Raw genomic sequence first — 14739 nt, 5'->3', positions numbered from 1 at the left:
TGGACAACAAAGGTGTTTTTTTTTTGTTTTTTTTTGTTTTTGCGGAACTAGATAGGAGTTCTGCCGATTTTCATTATAGAGAAAAAAGAGAGAGCACAATGATTACAACCAATGGTTCCAACAGGCTACCACGCACATTTGGTTTACATGTGTACAACAAAGTGGAGCTATATACTAGCAACGAAACACTAAACGTTAACGAGATATTCCAAACTCGTGAACTTCATCTGTAAACTTAAAAATACAAGAATAAATTTTCATGCAGCACTAGCTGGGCACGGTCGGCCTTGCAGCTGGAGATAGAACTCTAAACAAAGTCTGCACGTACGAACACAATCGTCAACATCTTTCGTACCATAACAAACCACTTTTGACTCTGTCTTGATCACTTCCCGGCACCACGCCTGAGAACGACCGATCTACGCCCAACCATCGTTGCGGCCGCCCCGGTTCCCGGAGCGGCGGAAGCGCAGCAGCCACGGGCTCGGACGCTCCCGGGAGCTGCGCAGCACGGTCTTCTGCTGCTGCGCGTGCGCCGCCACGGCGGTCTCCTCGTGGTGCTCGCCTCTCTCCGTCGCCGCCACAGAGGAGAACAGCCACCGGCTGGACGAGGACACCTTGACCGGTGGCGCCGGTCGCCGCCGCGCCTTCCCGAGGCTGAGCCTCCGGAAGATGTCGGCGATGAAGCCGATCCTGATGCGCTTGAGCCTGCACCGCTTCTTGCCGCCCTTCGCCCCCTTGCTCCTCTGATTATCATGACGTGATGAGGTGACCACCTGCTTACCGTTGCCGTGCCTGAGCAGGTACGACGGGGGCGGCGTGATGGCCGGGAGCGCGCCGGCGGCCATCCGGGCGACGTCCTTGGGCGTGCCCGGCTGCGTCTCCCAAACGAACGGCACCGCGCCGGGCTCCGCCCAGTAGTACCGGAAGGACAGGTTGGCCGCGGAGCTCTCCTTGGTGAGGAGCCTCTCGTAGAACTTGCCGTCCTGTTTGATGCGGAGCGGGCTCTGCGTCATGATGCTCCGGTGAGGGCTCTGCGGCGGTGACATGTCCGCGACGCCGGGAGGCATCTCGATCGCGCTCCCTCTCTCTCTCACTGATGTCACCGTGGAACGAACGGTCCAAGTGAAGAAGCGCTCGTGTGTTCCGCGGCGGTGTATCCTGTAGGTGGAAAGGACGCGGCGTCTTATATAGCGGATCTTGCTCGGTGGTTGGACGTCACTTTTCGTACACACGCACGCTTGCAGACGACGGAGCGCCATGTCGATCACCGCAGGCTGCACCACCGAATGACACGATGGCACGAGAGGGGAGACGGATATGCATGGGATGGTCCAATTGATTCGCGGGTACCATGCACTTCATCATGCCGAATAAAGCTCAGGAGCACGGCAAGATGCAACTGACCACACCTACATAAAAAAATTAATAATAAAGTTGAGAGATTCAGTGAAAATATATTTTAATTTATTTATGATGAGTGATTTATAAGTTTGTAATTTTAATTCGATAAGTTTTGAGTTGTATGAGTATGTCTATATATTGTAAATATAATCAAAGGCGAAAAAATGAGGTTTATGTTTTTGTCTCTAAGTATAGGGAAATTGTACGTACCAGATAGTCTGGTGTGTAAGAAATTATACCCATAAAATAGTTCGGAGATCAGAGGCAATACACATCGGAGCTTTTTTAGGCAAAATTTAGAATGTGCATCGGATGGTTCGGTGTTTAGGGGATATGAACACCGAAGTATTTTTTAGAAATTTTTGTTTTTGGTGTCAGAGAGAAAATGCATACCGGATAGTCCGAAGATGAGCAAAATGAACACCGGAGGGTACACCAGACCATTTATCATAGAAGGTTACATCTATGGAAAAAGGAAATATAAAGCATCAGATGGTCCAGCGAGTGTAGAAGTGAACACCTGAGTATTACATCGGACTATTTCTTACAGAGAGAATTTTTTTTCAGAGCGCAGAAGGTGTTACTCTCACCGGATGGTCTGTTGTTCAGAGGGTGAACACACTGGATGAGCATTTTCTCTATATTCTACTTTTCGTAACAAAGGGTGAACACTTGGACTGTGCACATGATGGTCCAGTGTTCAGTGGATGTGAACACCAGAGCATTTTCCAGAAAGGTATGTTTTCGGTGCCAGAGAGAAAATACACACCGGATAGTCTGACGATGAGCAGAGTGAACACCGGAGGGTATACCAGACCATTTACCAGAAAATGGTTGTATCTGTGAAAAAGGAAATACAATGCATTGGATGTTCCTGCGAGTGCAGAAGTGAACACCGGAGCATTGCACCAGACTATTTCTTGCCGAGAGCAAAATTTTCATAGCATAGAAGGTGTTACTCTCACCGGATGATCCGGTGTTCAGAGAGTGAACACACCGGAACATTTGATATTCATGTTTTCTGTGGGATGTGCTTTCCATTGAGCATTTTGGTTTTGGACTAACCCGTAATGGAATTAGAGAAACATACTTTGCTCGTCTAATATTGTGCAGGTTATGGATGCAACTTGGCGGTCGACGGTGAGATGATCAAGGCCAAGCAGAGAGTTTGGTGTCGAATAATCAAAGAGGTCGGACGGAGTCAAGGGTGATCCTAGTTGTGTACATGGAGGTTAAGCAAAGTATGAGAATGATGAAGATGACGTAGTGATAAAGTTAAGCGAATGGGATGCCCGTGCAAGTGACAAGACGACCTGAGGGATCAAGAGCAAGAGAGACTTGCTGGAAGTAAATATTGCAAGACGAAGTACACGTGTCGACATCGAGATACTTGCTTGGGGTCAAAGATATCCGATTCAAAAGAATTTGGTGAAACACCTATTTACCCAATCTAATCACTAACATCGGTCCTACAAGAGTCCACCCCAATAAATCCACATTAATCGAGTTGGTAAATCAATGGAGAAGTTACAACTTGTAAAACTTCTTTTTGGCGAATCACAGCTTGTTCATTTTTAACGAGGCCTGTTGGCTAATTATATTGTTTGACGAACACTGTGCCGGTTATTCAGTCCTGTTCATAAAATACCAGTTGAAAGTTGTGTGGATATGAAACTTCCCTCACCGGAGTCACCGGTTATCTAGAACTTCCCTCGCGTAAGCATCTGGAAGTCTGCGCGAGCACCACGAGCATGGATTGGCTAGCTGCCAGCTGACACGGACTGCCGGAACAGTATTGCCTCACCTTCCTGATACCCGGGATCGTCTTTATTCTCTTTTTCACCCAATCGACCTGCTGAATTGTTAAAACAGGATAGTGTGGCGTGGTGATTGTTCATCATTGGTTTACAGGTTGACGATGCGGATGGCGTGCTGGGGTGTGCCCAAAGGAGATGCTGAAACGCCAGTTGAGAATCGTAGGTTTTTTAGACAATGGAATAAAATTTATCTTATGGCCGTTTATTATTTCAAGTTCATAGCCATAAGCTACCACACTATAACAAAGCAAAAGGTCCAATGGAAACCAAAACATGGAACGGAATATGTGTAACATTCCAAGTTTTAGCATTTAGGTTATAACAAAATTTACCTTTTTAAAAATTATAATTATCCAAAACCAATATAAAATTAAAGAAATATATATATTTAAATATATATATATACACATATGTTTGTATATATTTAAATATATTATTTTGGATAAGTATTCCAAAGAGCACCAAATTAATTTCTAAATTAATCCTAGCAATAAATTGATCATATAAATTTTGGTTTATTTGTTTTCATGATTCTTTGAGTGGAGATTTGAATTTGAATGTCTTTAAAATTCAAATATCTTTCTTAGATTCAATTCAGCTGAAATCCAATCAAATTCAAATATTTTGAATTCGAATCTCTACCAAATTCCAGGGCTTCAAATCCAAATCCTGATTCAAATAAACTTATTTGAATTAATGTCAAACCCAAATCCAAATTCAAATATTCCCATTTGAATTTAATCACAAAACCATTTCCCTTTTGTTTTCTTTTCACATGCCATTCCTTTTTCTCCCCTCGGCCCAGCTCCTATCGCTTCACCTCTGCACAGCCTAGCCACACGCCAGCCCAACTTATTCCCCCCTGCGCTAGCTTAGCAGCTAGCCCAGCACCCTCCCTCCACACACGGGCCATGACACACATGCGCGAGTAGCAGCAGCCCGACGCGCGCCTCGCTCTCTCCATGTTGCCTATCTCTCTCTCTCGCCACTCTCTTCTCTCTCCTCCAGTGCACCTCGTCACGTTGTTCCTAATCAAGCCACTGCCACCACTTTCCTGCGCCATCAAAGCCGACGACTTCGGCCATCCCCCCTCTCCAGTCTCTCTCTCTCTCTCTCTCTCTCTCTCTCTCACCGTTAGCACGTGCGACCCGAGATGTGGCCTGACAATCCACAACTTCAGTGACCGCCATGTCGGCTGGACGGTGCCCTTGCTGCCGGTGCCGCACAATTTCCGGTAGGTGTTTCCATCAAGACACATGTCGCAACACCTCACCACCGCCACCTCCTACTTCCCCTCTCTCTATAAAGCAAGAAGCCCTCCCTCTTTTTCCCCTCTTCCCCATTCTCGCTGCCGATCTCGCCACTGTCAATCTGGCCGCCGACCATGAAAGCCAGGAAGGAGGCTACCACATGGTGTCACCGGCCCTCTCGAGCTTCCCTTCGCCTAGCAGGAGCTGCCAGAGCTGTCGACTCTGAGCTCCGAGGAGGATTCTCCGCCGCGGTGCCCATCTCGCTGCCACTCGATTCCCCTCCATGCCGATCACTCTTCACCCTCCCTGAGCTCGGTGAGCATCCCCGTGTCTCCCTATGCCCTTCTCTGTAGCGCGCCAGGATAGATGGAGCTGGCCTTAGCTCAGCTGTTGTTGGCCAGTGGCCAACGAACGCATGACGATGAGCCACTCATCGCCACCGATCGACCTTGCCCCTCCTGTGTGCTGGCCTTTGTGCTAAGGAGTCCCAGAGGCGCTAGGCCTCATTACCTTGCAGGTAGAGCACACCATTTGTAGGGTAGGTGCTGCCCATTCTTTTTCCATCGCCTAGACCACCTCCGGGTGCCATCTGGCTTCACCCTGATGGCTGGTCATCAACGAACCATGGCAAAATGAGCTCCATGTTGCGTGTAGATGCCCAACCCCTAACCATCATCGTGAAACCCCAGCGGGTACGCTATTTCGGTGAGCTTCCGATGAGCGCCATCGCAATTCCTTGCCGTCGTTCCTCTCCTCCGCGTTGTGCCATCCAGTGAGATGCACATGAGCCACGTGGGATCCCCTGTCGCTTCGGCATGGGCCGACTAGGCAGATCACGCACCTTGGCCCATTGGCCAGGTCGGTCGGCCGTTTCTCCCAATGGGCCACTGAGTTGATGGGCTAGCCTAGCCTTCTCAGCCCGTTAGCCTAACGGCCTGAAGCCATTTTTTCCCGATGGGTCAGTCATTGTACAACCAGGCCCAGACACAAGTCCAAGTCCATATCTAGCCCAACCATGCACTATTTAGTGGCCCAACAATACACTATTTAGTGGGCCTATGGTACTATTTAGTGGGCTCATGGTACTATTTAGTGGGCCCCAAGGTACTGTTCGATGGACCCCACCTGTGGGCCCATCATGAATAGTATCATTTTATAATTTTTTGATTTAATTTTAGATTAAATCTTCTTGAGTCATAAATTCTCCGTTCTGACTCAAATTCCGACGATTCTTTCGCCTAAATTCGTCTAAATTTGAGATCTACTTTCTATCATAGTGTGATATCCATTAGGACTCATTTGATATTATATTTGGTGTTATTTGATTCTTCTCTAGTATAGGCCATCATTAATCGTAATCGTGCTTGCAGAATCAGAGGAATTCGCAGAGGAGCCAAAGAACCCTAACTTCGACCAAGGACTAGAAGAAGACTTCAGAGAAAGTAAGTTCTATCTCCTTGATAATTTTGAACCCATGTTTCAATAATCTATTTGATCAACTTAAAACATGATTTATTATCACATGTGTTATGTATTGTGCTATTTCAACTGATTGCAGTAATTAAATCCTATCAAACAATTATCATATATTAAATGTCATTATTTTGAATCCATGTCACCCTAGGATTACCTATTGTTATCTATATTAACATCGGACGATGCCTTGATACCTAGCATGTTATGATGGAATACATCTCTCCAGAGATGTCACTATAGAATACATTTCTTCAGAGATGTTGCTTCACTAAATATCAATTCAACTCATATGCCATTAATATTTGGTAATTGTTGAATTCTTGATATAGTGTGGGATATGGGGGGTGGTGTTTAAAAATGGTGAAAATTGTTTTAGCAGGGGCAAGTAGAATAGTCCTCTGGTGAAGATGCTATTAGGGGTTTGAGTTAACTGTGTAGTATTCATTGACAGCCCCAGTCATCTAAGTATAGAATCACTACGCCGTCATGCTAAACCACCCCACTGCAACAATACATCTTGCTATGGGCAGGACTTGACCTTTCTATCTCCCAACAAAGCTGGACATTTTACTAAGAGGCAAAGGGAGCAATGAGAACCCAAGCGTCTGTCAAGTGCTTCATGGGATGTTCATGGAACTAGACTATTTATGAAGGTCTCGCCGGTAGGGGTGTCTCTAGTATAGTCCAGCGAGGGAAGATGATTGAAGCATCTTGGTATGATTCGCTCATCCACTTGCAACGGTTGGAGGCTGAGCATATCATGTGGGCACATGGTACAACCTATACAAAATGTAAATCTATTTGAATAGCCATGTCTACGGTTATAAATATGCAAAGAAATGATCTCACTTGGTTAGCCTCGGGTCCTGCGTATCTTCAATGAGTAAGTGTGTGGACTAGATGTTCATATGATGAGGTTGCTGGCTCGGTCCGCTAGGAGCTGTGTAGTACCGGAGGTACACCAGACACAATGATAGGGACTATGGAGTGAGGTGTAGCCCCTCTTAGGATCGAAAACCCTCAGTTATACCTTGTTATCTTGTTAATTTGTCTCAAAGTTAGCAGTAGAGAATATAAATGGATATTTGTATAAATTGTTTTACGCTTAAAAACTAAACTGTAAAGTCTTGTGCTTGAGTCAACATTTATACATCTATCAAACCCTTGTTGTAAAGCCTTGTGCTTGAGTCAACCTTTATGCATCTATCAAATCCTTGCAATAGTATGACTTGTTGAGTACATTCCGTACTCATTCTTGCTATTATTCAGATGAAGAGATGGATGCGACTTCGTGGGAGACGAAGGCACACATGAGGAGTAGATTAGCGGTCAGTTCGCACCCTAGTTGTCTGTGATTTTGGGTTGTTGTTCCGTTGTGCTTTTGTTGGCTTATTGGCCAAGTTGTAATGTACCTTATGGTTTAAGACCTTTTGTACTGTTATAAACTTAATATTTTATATACGATTTTATAACTGCGATATCACAATTGTTGTGCTATAGTATCAACTACTTAATCCAGGGACTGATACAAGAGGCATAAGAGATCTCGAGAAAGGAGTCTTACAATATATAAAACATATACCTGATTATTGAACTTATATCATGCTTGGTAAAGATTTCCATCAATGTAGTATCTAAAAGACGACATACATTGGTTGCGATCCTCCTCCTTTCTCAACAATTTCTGGAAACCATTCCAATGAGGTTGAGAATAGAAGTTGATACATGACTTGATCCTTTTCATGCCCTGACGTGGTGATGCTCATCAATGTTTTGGGCGTTTTTAGTAAGTATTAGGGATGATAATCGGATATGACAGGTACGGGTAGTGCTCATCCATATCCGTATCCACTAGTTTTTACTTGTCAACGGATATACCCGTGAATGCCTGCGGGTGAAGAGCGGACACCAAATCCGTCGTCCACATGTATATCCATTTACCCACCGGCCATATGCAATTAAGTGAACATTGATAAAGTGAAAACATACCGAAGGTAGATGAAAGCTACACGTCGAGATCAGACGTGAAACTTGGTTGTTGAAGTTTGATTGGCACCGAGCTAATCAAGCTTAAACTTGTTAGTCTTTTATGCAGAAGCTGCAGAAACCATTCCATCTATCACATGCTATTCAAGCAATAAAGGGCAAACAACAACTAGCATAGATCGATGCAGCGCCCAACATAGAATCAAATCTAGACCAGAAGGCCACAAGCACACCTGTTTCTCCCATCCAAAATACGGAGCATGGCGAATCAGATCAAGTCAGACCACCAACCCCACGAATCCACATCCAAAATATTGATAGTTGGCAGCGGCGGCTCGACGCAGGGCGGGGCTTGCGATGGTGGCTCAGCTCAGGGCGGGGTTGGCAGTGGTAGCTAGGCTCAGGGTGATGCAACGTGGGGTTGGCGGTAACTTGGCTCAAGATGGGGAGGGGCTGGATGGGGAGACGGGTGATGTGAGATGGGAGAGACAAGGATGGGGTCACAGGGGAGACCGGATAAGGGAGGCGACGACGACGTGGACTGCTATCTGAGTTAGAACTCTAAGAATTGGGTCGGTTGGGGGATTAGGGTTTATAGAATTTGACCCCACCTGTCAGAGAGTTTATATGGGTAAATGAGTTTGGCGGGTATAGGTATGTCTTACTCATACCCATACACGTCTATTTTTCACGCACGAACACACCCACAGACACCAAATACAACTCATATCTGACCCTATTAGGATATTTAGCCTGTAGGTAAATAGATAATCGAGTTAAATTATCATCCCTAGTCAGTATACTTAGAGCTTGGTCATGCATGCACGTATGGTCCATGTATAAGTTAGGTGCAAATCCACCGTTGATGCTAATTGGGGATCCGCTCAGATCCCATCTTGCAGGCATCAGGCAACTGGCTCTTCCTTCGTTTTTTATATATTTTAAATTCAAAAATTGCAAATGTATACATCGGTTTTGAAATTTTGTAATTCTATACTATGTCTCCCATATATATTTGCAAATTTTCAAAACCGGACACATATATTTGTAATTTTCGGATTTAAAAAAACATAAAAAATAAAAAAGGTCCTCTTCGTTCTCAGCCAGCCCGCATTAGCCCACAACTTAATCGTCAAACTCCAGCCCATCAGTCCGGCCCATCATTCGCACATTCGAGATCCAAGATCGAAACACACGTTACCTGCCGACTGCTATTCCAGGCTGATTCTAGTGCAAATCCTCTCCCGGCCGCTCACCCCTGGGTTCTCGGCGCCGGTCGGCGCATAGGGTGCCACCAAGTCTGCTCAATCCACTTATGATTGTCTCTGGTGAAACGACGACGACGCTTAACATTGCTTTCATCTTACTCACTGTTGTGGGTGTTGTGAGGAGCCTGAAAATTGGTGTCCATCTGAGATGCTTAACATTGCTTTCATCTTACTCACTGTTGTTTCGATCCATGATCCCACTGAGATGTATTTGCTTCGGTACTGAACAGGCTGATTGGCTGTGCTTATCTTGGTTCAGTTTGTGAATATCACCCACACCCAGTTGACTGAATCCCTCCATTCCGTATCTAGGGAAAACAATTGTGGAACAGGTTGCCTTCAGTTTTATCGTACTATATCTAATTTGTTGCTTAGCTTACTCTGGCAGGCATCCTTTCTGTAACGATTTCTATTTATGAGTTGTTTGCCAAATGTTAGTAACAATATATGGTTCAGGTGTTTGCATACTAAGTGAGACTGAAAACAAGACCTGCTCTTGTACAGCTCTGAAACAACAGCACCTCGTAAGTTAAGCGCAATGTTTTTTTAAGCCACTTAAGCACAATGTTGATACTTTTTCCTTTTGAAAAATAATCCTATGAGACCTGATCTTGTGCATTTAAGAGCTGGATCCAATTTATGATATGACACATGACATAAGTTACTATAAAACGTATGAATGAATAGAGAAAATCATAAGTAAAAAACAAAGAAGAAAATAAAATATCACGTATCACACTATAAATTGCATCTAACCCTTAAATACAGGAGACCACATCTCATAAGGTTACTTTACATTTCCATGCCAAGTCGTGTGTGAAAATAAAGTTACAGTAGAGCAGGCTACCAATCTCCATACGTACAAGACATCTCCAGAAACAGGTCAGAAAATCTTAACAGATACAACAACATCGTGTTCATCATTTGACAGTGCTAGGAGACGGGGAGGATATTGATGACGACGTCCGCGGCGAGCGGGACGGCCACCAGCATCTCCACGATGGGGAGGATGTTGCCCAGGAACACCACCCACGTCGCTACGTTCTTGTCACGCCGGGAGCCGCTGAGCGGCCCCGCCACCCGCCCCAGGCTGGAGACGACGGCGGCGAGCAAGGTTAACACCAGGGCCTTCGTGTACAGGTCGTACTCCCCCGTGCCGAGCAGCGTGGCGTAGGCCGCGCCCAGCATGCCGAAGCCGAACGTGGCCACGACGGCGGTCGGCAACATCTCCATCTTGTGCTCCGCGGCGTCACGCTGGTCCTGCGCGGCAGCCTTCTCGTCAGAAAACAGGGCCACAGCGTAATACATGGCTGCTACGGTGGTCTCCGGGACGAGCGCGAGCACGGTGTCGCCACCGAGAAACTCCTTGCCGAGAGTCACCGCGGTGACCGCAAGCATGGCGATGACGGCGTCCTTCAGGTACCTCACGATGGACAGCACCTTGTCCCTCGCAGCCTCGGTCCTGTACCCGAGCGGCATGCAGGTGGCCACGACCAAGAATACGCTAAGCGCTGACGCCAGGAAGGACACCGAGATGTCGAACCGGTGACCCAGCGCCCGGAAGCTGGAGTTGTTGAAGTAGCCGAAGACGAGGGTGGCCTGCACGGCGAAGGCCGTCGCCGTGGCGAACAGAGCGACCTTGCGGCCACTCTTGATCCCCGCTTCGAACACCTCGTCGCGCATGCTGTCCTCCGTCGGCGTCGCGAGGTACGCCAGCATGCCAACGATGCCCTGTATGGGCAGCAGGTTGAGCGAGAGCAAGCCATTGCCTTCGCTGATGAGGACCAGAAGCAGGGAGTTCGTCGCGATCAGCGCGGCGCCGCTGGTGACGCAGAGCAGCTGGATGAACCGGATGTGCCACATGTGCAGCTGCCTGTGTTCTGACAAGAACAATTTCAAGTAGACCAGCACGAGAGCAGACAGATATGCAATGACCAGGAAACAACCGCCGGCCATCAGGACGTGCCGGTGCAAGTTGACATCTTTGCGCACTGAGAATGCTGCAGTGAGGATACTAGTGGCAATGGCAATGAAGGTTTGAGCTAGTGAGATCACACTCTTCAGCATTTTCTTTGTTGCCTGCCTTAGCTGTTCCTCTGTTTCATTCTTGGGAGGAGCATTGGCCTCTGGGTCATTCATTGTACTCTTTCCCTTCAAAAGAAAAGTTTATTGGGCGATTAACAAATTGTCTCTCAGAAGCTAACTCTGATTTCAGGAACAATGTCTATTAGAGGCCCTAGTACTTTGCAGGACAGTTGACTGCTAACCTTCAGGCCATGCTCTCAACACACCAGAATTCATGTCAGAGAGGTAACCAACTAGGAATCAATTCATACCACAAGAGACACTGCTAATAAACTAGCTTAATTTAGTATAGGAATATGAATTGTTCAGGTCAGGAATACCTGACACAAACATCATAGGTTAAAAGAATCGGGTTCTTATCGGCTAATTTCATTCACCTGTTGCATAATTGTGTGCACACAGTAAACATTGGTATTTCTATCTAATGAAAGGCCGATCAAAATTGGTGCATGCTCCCTTTCCTAATAAAAAACATTACTTCTCCAACACATCTGTAATGGCTACCATTGAAAAAACTTCTGAATTGACATGTAAACTATTAATAAACAACCAAGACATATTGCTAATGGACGAGCTTAATTAAGTACTGGAAATCTGAATTTTTTCAGTTCAGGAATGCCTAACACACATATTTCAAGATCCTAACTACTTCCATGACCTCCCATAGTGAGCATTGGCATTTTCAACTAACGAAAGGCTGATCAAGGTTGCTGCATGCTACCAGTATAGCTAATCAACTGCTTCATCAGTTTCTTTTGGAGTACACTGCGTCAAATAATTCATTGTGATGGCGCAAATAATCGCGATAGATGAGAACGGTGGTGCACACATTACATATATAACCAGATGCATACCAAATCAACCAACACGGTTTATGGAACAACACCGGTGGGATTGGAGCAAGTCATGGCAAATCATATCGCTAGAAAATAAGAAACAATCTCAACCAATCGGGAGATAGAAACTAACTAAATATAGTCTAACACCCCCTCTCAGTCGGAGCGGGAGGAGATGGACGTTCAGACTGAACCTGAACTCAGTGAAGACAGACGACGGAAGTCCTTTGGTGAAGGTATCCGCATATTGTGAAGTCGTGGGAACATGAAGAATGCGGACAGCACCGGCGGCCACTCGTTCCCGGACGAAGTGAAGATCAATCTCAACATGTTTCGTACGCTGATGCTATACGGGATTGGATGAGAGATAAACAACACTCACATTGTCACAATAAATCAGTGTCTCACGCTGCAGGGGACAACGGAGCTCCAAAAGTAACTGGCGCAGCCAACTGGTTTCAGCGACAGCATTGGCAACAGCACGATACTCTACTTCGGCACTGGAACGAGAGACAGTGTGCTGGCGCTTGAAAGACCAGGAGATTAGATTATCACCAATAAAGCTCCATAACCAGAGGTAGACCGACGAGCGTTAGGACAACCAGCCCAGTCAGCATCGGAGTAGGCCACCAATGAAGAGATGGCGGTACGATGAAGCACCAAGCCATAATCCAAACTATCCTGAAGATAGCGCAGAATGCGTTTGATCAAATTATAATGGGGCTCCCTAGGATCATGCATATGTAAACACACTTGCTGAACTACATAAGTGATATTCGGCCGTGTGAAAGTAAGATACTGAAGAGCACCAGCGAGACCTCTATAGTGAGTAGGATTAGACATAGGAGCACCATCAGAACTGGATACCTTGGAGCTTGTATCAATAGGTGTAGTACAGGGCTTGCAGTCTGACATGCCGATGCGCTCAATAACTTCCAAGGAAGTGTTGCTCGAGGCCCGTCCAGATGGTGCGAGCAGTGCAGCCGGACGTCATGACCATCTCGAGAAGGTCCGAGGATATGGTGCCGAATAGCCACGACCGCACTGTGCAATCCATCCGCTTCCAGTCAGCATCATCAGGGTCGGGGTCGTCTTCGGACAGAACGTGATCGTCCAACTCGTACTTGACGAGCGTATTGAGGACGAGGCCATGCCACATGCTGTATTGTGTAGAAGCTTGGTCGAGGACGATCGGGACGAGCGCCTTGATGTTAGGAACAGCGATGGCCTGCGCATGAAGGGCCGTGCTAGCCTGAGCGACATAGGCCCGGCGCAGTTCCTCATCCTGGCACGCGAGTTCTGCGGCTTGACGAAGATGTTTAGCCTCAGCTGAAAGGAGGCGTTCGGCCTCTTCAGCAGGCAGACGTGCAGCATCAGAATCAGCAACACGTTTGGCCTCCTCCGCGGTAGCGCGTTTCGCCTCCTCGGCAGCGTGCGTGGCAACGTCGCCGGCGGGCATCATGGGCGGTGGCGGCGATCTAGGGATGGTGGGCGGGAGGTCGCAGGAATGGAATAGTCTGTGATACCATGATTGCGCAAATAATCGCGATAGATGGGAACAGTGGTGCATAAATTACATATATAGCTGGACGCATACCAAATCAGCCAACACGGTTTATGGAACAACACCGGTGGGATTGGAGCAAGTCCTAGAAAATAGGAAACAATCTCAACCAATCGGGAGATAGAAACTAACTAAATATAGTCTAACACATTGGTTGTAGAATTGCTCTCGATAAAAACAGCCTTTCTTCAATAGATCTGTATATATGATTATCATACGTATTTTTTACTGGGGTGAGGTGTAAATATACTAGTAAACAAGCTACAGTAACCGATAAGCTGACATGAAAACTGCTGAACATAGGACTAGACATGGCAGTAAGTTCAATTTGCATCAAGAAACAACTATCTAGGGAACAAGGAAATCCTTCTTATGAAACAACATGGATTTCGCTCTAGATCTAATGGCTTCGACATAAATCGTGCATAACATGGAGTTTGATATAGATCTATCATGGAAGTGTCCAAAAAATGGTAGAACAGAAACCTGGTGAACGCGCATGAAAGGAAGACCTCGCATGCAGAAAGGCATGAAAAAGGTGGAACACACAAAAAAAAATCGGAAGGTCTGTATACCTGAGAGTTTGCTGCCATGGTGTTCATCGTCCGGGTGATCGATCGACTGGGAGCTCCAATCAGTAGTGGTCTTCACAGTAGGAAGGGGGGGGGGGGGAGATAGAAGGAAAGACTTCTACTCATAGTCCGTCAATGTGTCACTTGCTGGGAAATTTCCGAGCTTCTGGCCACTTGACTAAGTAAATTATCGAGCAATTTCTCCAAAAGTTGTATAATGTAGCTGTCGCTGTTCGTCAGACGGTGCTATCTGTTTTTTCTTAGGGTTCCCTTTTTCTTATCTCATCATAGATTGATGAAAACTTTAGCCATCAATACACGGAAAATGTTAGAAGGGATTAGTGAATGGCTGTAACTCAAGCCTCCACCATGCCTTAAAATTTGGTATTTTCTCATTTCCTGCCATCATGATCGTAGCATCAGGGAACATTGGCACCTACTCAGTGCCGACACGGCACCGGGGCCAACTATCCCTCCGTTT

At 46.3% G+C, this 14739-nt stretch overlaps 2 protein-coding genes across 3 annotated transcripts; both read right to left on the bottom strand.

Moving 5' to 3' along the window:
* Positions 1-34: 34 nt before the first annotated feature.
* On the bottom strand, positions 35-1139 carry LOC133909039 (uncharacterized). The gene has a single exon (XM_062351309.1). The coding sequence runs from the start codon at positions 1068-1070 to the stop codon at positions 420-422; it is 651 nt and encodes a 216-aa protein (XP_062207293.1). The 5' UTR covers positions 1071-1139; the 3' UTR covers positions 35-419.
* Positions 1140-9915: 8776 nt separating this feature from the next.
* LOC133909037 (uncharacterized) lies at positions 9916-14426 on the bottom strand. Of its 2 annotated transcripts, none has more exons than XM_062351306.1 (2): positions 14262-14426; positions 9916-11352 (listed from the first exon to the last, which is right to left on the bottom strand). In XM_062351306.1, the coding sequence occupies exons 1-2, from the start codon at positions 14286-14288 to the stop codon at positions 10135-10137; spliced, it is 1245 nt and encodes a 414-aa protein (XP_062207290.1). In that variant the 5' UTR covers positions 14289-14426; the 3' UTR covers positions 9916-10134. The 2 variants fall into 2 exon arrangements, with proteins under 2 accessions (XP_062207290.1, XP_062207289.1); XM_062351305.1 differs by lacking the exon at positions 14262-14426 and adding an exon at positions 12990-14253.
* Between the last annotated feature and the right edge of the window lie 313 nt (positions 14427-14739).

Source organism: Phragmites australis, chromosome 2, assembly GCF_958298935.1.
Source record: "Phragmites australis chromosome 2, lpPhrAust1.1, whole genome shotgun sequence".
NCBI lineage: Eukaryota > Viridiplantae > Streptophyta > Magnoliopsida > Poales > Poaceae > Phragmites > Phragmites australis.
This window is presented reverse-complemented; position numbering and strand designations above follow the sequence as displayed.

Coding starts and splice junctions, on each gene's coding strand:
- LOC133909037 (XM_062351305.1), bottom strand. CDS start 13,037: ATGTCAGACTGCAAGCCCTGTACTACACCTATTGATACAAGCTCCAAG. Junction 11,353..12,989: donor CTATTGATACAAGCTCCAAG/GTATCCAGTTCT, acceptor TTTCTTTTGAAG/GGAAAGAGTACAATGAATGA.
- LOC133909039 (XM_062351309.1), bottom strand. CDS start 1,070: ATGCCTCCCGGCGTCGCGGACATGTCACCGCCGCAGAGCCCTCACCGG.